General features: G+C 36.2%; 1 protein-coding gene across 6 annotated transcripts in view; it reads right to left on the reverse strand.

The window, feature by feature from the left end:
* LOC107678034 (CD99 antigen-like protein 2) overlaps positions 1-5428 on the reverse strand; it is an 18689-nt gene that overhangs the window by 10523 nt on the left and 2738 nt on the right. The window contains exons 2-7 of one of the 6 annotated variants that reach the window (XM_016473156.1): positions 4142-4192; positions 3643-3690; positions 3390-3458; positions 2876-2983; positions 2112-2192; positions 1488-1550 (exon numbers count right to left, since the gene is read on the reverse strand). In XM_016473156.1, the coding sequence (XP_016328642.1) occupies positions 1488-1550; positions 2112-2192; positions 2876-2983; positions 3390-3458; positions 3643-3690; positions 4142-4192 (420 nt within the window). Of the gene's footprint in view, positions 1-1487; positions 1551-2111; positions 2193-2875; positions 2984-3389; positions 3459-3636; positions 3691-4141; positions 4193-5428 lie in introns of all 6 variants that reach the window. The other 5 variants (XM_016473148.1, XM_016473175.1, XM_016473172.1 and 2 more) reach the window with 5 other exon arrangements.

The following is a 5428-nucleotide window of genomic DNA, read 5'->3' on the forward strand; positions in this document are numbered from 1 at the left end:
AGTTACAGTCCCGGATGCAAGACCCCCCTCTCCCCCGCTAGTGACGCAGAGGTGTCAAATTTCACGGCTCTGAAATGGCTGCCGAGCTGTCAGGCTGTAATCTGACCAATTGCAGTCCACAAGCGACCACAGATCTATAGAACATTAGACGCAATGGCTGTGCGCGCTTTGGATATGAAGAGCGCCTGTTTCCAGACGAGCGTCTTTTTCTGTACCTGGACAAAACGCTATATATCTCACCGATGGAAGCCCGCAGAAACGTGGAAATGGTCTTGTTTGAAAGAAGAGATCCTAATCTAAAAGATAATATAGAGTATATAGATATTTGTGGCTGTTTGCGGCTGACTGAAGCAGTGCTACGAGTATAAATGTAAATTCGCTCAGAGGTGACAAAATTTTACATCGCGATTCTATTGAAGATCATTCGATCGGTGATTGTCACACAATGAAATAATCTACATCGTCAAATTCCTGAGAATGAGAGCTTTCTTGTGATATATGACTTGACTTTTTTGTGAAAAATATATAAAATACACATTCTTCGTAGAAATTATTCGCAATGGTTAGGCGGAAATGTGGGGGACGAATAAATTTCTAAGCTTAATTTTATTGCTTTATGAATATAAAAACCAAAAGGAATGGTATTCTTTGTAAAGAAGACACTCCAAGCTTTCAAATTAACCCATATATGGGCTGATACCGTATAAGGAAGGCTATGTAAATGAATCATAAACATTTTTAACGCGATTTTTCCGCAGAGTTTAACTGGTTTTAAATAAATGTCATGAAAACACGTTTTCATGATAAAAGCCACCGTTTTAATGATGATTACATATCAACAACCACATTAGAAAGCAGAGACATCCGTTTTTCAATGTTTTCAAGTTTTTTTCAAACCAAATGAAAAATGATGATTATTTTATTTTTATTTCTCTGGTATTGACAATTATCTAAAAAATAAATAGCAATTGAATTTAATCTATGTTGTAAACCCATGTAAAGGGTTCCCTGTATAATTCACAGCATTAGTTCAGAGAAAATGTTTTTTTCGTTCAGAAAAACTGAAATATACTTATATTTTAAGTATTGACATATAGTAATTCTAAATTAACAAATATTGAATTAAATTGAGATCGGAATTGAATGTTATCTAATCAAAAACTTGTCATTTAGAATTGATTCATGAAATCTATCAATACCCAGCCCTACTGCTGCATACAATCTAGAGGAAGCAATGAAACTAGCAATCTGATTGATTAAACCAAAATCCATGCAAAGCCAAGATGCAAGAGGTCAGGAGCCAAGGTGATCACTAGGTTAATGCTTCAGTTCTAAAAAGCCTTGACCTGAAATCAGACAGCGATTCGATTTTAATAATGGTGAGATCAGTTTCAATTTGTGGGTACAAAAGGTGATTTTTCCAGCCAAGATGAAGAGAGGAAGAGGGTGGTAGAAGGGGTTTCCCAAGCGGTTACTATATTTCTTACCACCAGTTCCACCTCTGCTATTGGGTTTGCCGTCATCACGGCCCCCTCCTCCGAGGTCTTTATCTGGCAGAGACAGGAGATGCCATCAAGCCTGGCTAGCTTGGGTTAATCCATGACTAGCAACATAGTAGCCTAAGTTCCCCAGTGATAAACTGTAAGGGTGATATTATTGACTTTATTGTGTGATTCATTTGGCTAGGCCTTTGATTACCTTCAAGTTTAAACAGACTTTTACAGAAAATTGACAAAATGGATAATGATGCACAATATGATATTTTGATAGGAAACAGAAGGCCCTTCATCTTTTTTTCGTGCTTTCATATCTCTTTTTGGAGAAACAGTGTCATGAGTGGAGAAGTTTTATTTCAGCTCAAAATTTCCTTTTCTCTTCAGAATGTAGAACAAAGTCTGCTGTGATGAAGCAGTTTATTTTGGCCTAAACCATTCATCAGAATGAGTTCTTATATTACAACTCAGTTTAGCGGGCTAGTTTTATCCGGACGTGGATTCTGCTCTGCAGAAGGTTACATTATTCCTGTTAAAGATGTCTGACTGAACCACTAAATTGCAAAAAAAAATGAAATATGGAGAAAGGTAAAAGCAGGTAAACAGAAAAATACCTACCGCCTTTTCCAGAGTCTTTGCCCTTTCCTCTGATATCATTGTCGGGGTTCAGGGCGTCTTCAAGATCCAAGTCCCCAAAATCTATCAGCCAAAAGAATTACTCACTATAACGAATGAAATATGCACAGTACCAACTGTTATTTTAATATGGCTAAGTGACAATGAAAAACAGATGGTTTCTGTGTAATATGAGATGTGAATCAAAACAAAGCTTTTAAATGCTTCAGATTTTATGCAATGAAGATACAACCCACACAATCTCACAAGACAAGATGACAATGAAGACAAATGTAAAGGATGTGATCATATTGTGTGCTGTGATATTGGGGTGTAAGACACACTAGAGAAGTTCATAGGAGTTAAGTTGACATCCACCAGAAAATCTGTGCTTGTGGCCATGACTTATTTTAGCTGCCATAATTCTATTATAATTTACATCACATGAGTACAAGCTAAAGCATGTTTTTATTTGCTGATATGTATGAAAGCATTGTAGTAATAATGTATTATTAGGGAGTGTGCCTTCTGTTTTGTCTGAATATGGAAGAACATTCAGAGCATTCTATGCAAAATGATGCTAAACAATGATCGCATTTATTACCAGACTCAGTCAAAACTGGACACTGTTAAACAATATATCTAAACATTTTGGCCTTTCATCCCACTTTAAAACTTGCTTTGAATACACATATCTACATGACAAAGAAACACGGACACAAACACGATGAACGGTTCTACAGGGAAACTGACAGCACGGTACAAACCAGACTGGGCTTTCCGAGGGGGAACAGAGGTTTGGAGAGGACTAGGGGGTGTTCGGGGCAACAGGCCCGGCCGAATGGTGGCGTCAAACAAATCAGTGAATGTCTCTTCTGTTAGTGGAGGTTAGTTAATATGTTAGTATTGTAAAGCATTTGACATAGAGGGTGCTGGGTACTCAAACCTATGATGAAGTCTGATTAGTAAGCACCCAAAATACAGGATATTCATGAGATTTTTCTTTTACAGTATACATTCTTCAACGTTCAAAATAGGCTACTCCCCAACCTATACTGCACCATACACAGTGTTTTTTGACCTAGATAAATATATGCGCTCTAAGAGCTTTCTATCAGTGTAAATGTCCTGCTGACTCATCATAACACAAGACACCAAACATGTTTTAGCACTCAAAGATGTTAACAGCTCCAGTTGTTACTGAAGAAGGTTAGTAGGGATATTTGTTTTAAGTGCATCTCAAGCAGAACAAGCATTTGAGATAAATTAAGTGCCTCTCACCTGTTTGTTTGGGCTTGGGCTTTGCTGGTTCCTTGACTGTGGGCTTAACAGGTTTAAGACTGGGTTTCACTGTTGAACACATTAACATCATTTTATCAAATTATTTTAAATAAGGTATTACATTCCTTTAATTGTTATAAAGTCATATAAGGTGATAAATGATCACATCATTTAATTTTGAAAGGCTCATTTAACAGCCTTTGCTCTGCTTATTACAGTGCTATTAATTACAACAAACAATGATTACCCTCACCTGCTCCTCCTGCACCACCTGCTGGGTCCACTTTAGGTGGTGGGGCAGCTGGAGAATTAAAAAAAAAAGTTCATTTAATATACAAAATAAAATCCGTCTGACACTACACTAAAAATATTTTTGTATATAGTGTAGCAGACTAAAATTGCTACAGTAAAAACCTGTTAATTGGTTACTGGTAAGTTAACTCGCTACGGTGAAAAACTGTAATAGATCTAACCTTACAATTAATGTAATTTTACAGTAAAATACTGTTAAATGTACAATGGAAGTGAAAAAGAACAAGTAATCTTATAGTTTACAGTGAACATTTTGAACATTACATTTTTTTGTAAACTACAATTTTAAACAAAAATTCTGTTTTGTAAATGTTTACATTTCGCTGTATTTTTACAGAATTATTCTGCCAACCACAGCTTTTTCTGTAAAAATAACTTTTTTTTTTGTACAGTGTTACAAATCCCTATACTGCTCTCATCATTATAATTGTCATACTCACTTGGTTCATCTTCGTCAAACGCATCTGCCAAGTCCAGATCCTGACTTACTCCTTCAAAACACACAAAATAGGAAACATTCACAAAATATTTGTGCAGCTCATAAGCAAACACTAAATGAGTATTCAAATCATGAACGAGCATGTAATTTGTATTTATGTAAATCATGCCTGAACACACATTACACATGTACATAAAAATCATTATAAAACAGTTCGTTTCAGTACTTGATTCTGATTGGTCAACAGCTGTGTTATTTTCACGATAAAGCACGGCTATGACCGCTTCACTCAGCAGTTCTGTGTAGTGTGTACCACTGTGCAACACCCTTAGCAACATAAACAATCAATATAGAACCGTTCCATGCATTATGTATTTCAGCTAAATTAACTGTTTATTATTTATGTAATAAACTGTAAAAGACCCCTGCTGGTGTTGTTAGGTCATTCACCTTTAATTTTGAGGCCACTCCCTTTCTGCTATCAAAGAAAGTCTTCTCATATAAGAGATACGTTGATGTGTGTGTGTGATGTGTCTCATACCTTATTGCTTACATATAAATGCATGATTTTGTTTATGCAGATCATCCAAGGCCTGTAATATTCTTATTTGACTGCAATACTGGTAAGTATGCAGTACCATAATAAAAATCTCAGATGATGGATGGATGCTAATGCTAAAACTGGATCAGAAGCCCAGCTTTACTAAAGACTCTTTATAAAACAAATTCCACAGCAGCGCCGCTGCATTCCTGGATTTTAACAAAGGCAAGAAAATTACAGCTTACAAATGCATTCTTCAAGCACAAAGGGACAAAGAATCTTTTGTGCTCATGTACTACACAACAAAGATGTTTCTGCAAAGATTCTTTCCCCATGTATCATTTTTGGTAGTACATTTCTAAATGGTTTCTTCTGTAATAGCCAGACTCAACTCTCCATGTCTTATGCAAGGAATGTCTGCCATATATTTTTAGCACTGGGTCACAGATAATGTGGTGCAACACTCAACTGGCATCAGTCTTAAACTTCTATAGCTATTTCTAGGGCTGGGCGATATAGCAAAAAAATTTATCAACGATATAATGTTTCATATCGTTTGGTATCGATAATTATTGACATTTCCTTCTGTGAGACGCAAGTGCAGCAGTCATATTTATCCATCTAAAAAATGCGCTGAATATGCGTTCTGTGTGAATTGCTTGGTTTCGGTTTTAACCCATTCAAGATCTTCTCCGCATTGAGCTTCTATATTTCTCTAATATTTTGAATGAATAACGCAGCAGCGGC

This window comes from Sinocyclocheilus anshuiensis, unplaced genomic scaffold, assembly GCF_001515605.1.
Source record: "Sinocyclocheilus anshuiensis isolate Anshui unplaced genomic scaffold, SAMN03320099.WGS_v1.1 scaffold1673, whole genome shotgun sequence".
NCBI lineage: Eukaryota > Metazoa > Chordata > Actinopteri > Cypriniformes > Cyprinidae > Sinocyclocheilus > Sinocyclocheilus anshuiensis.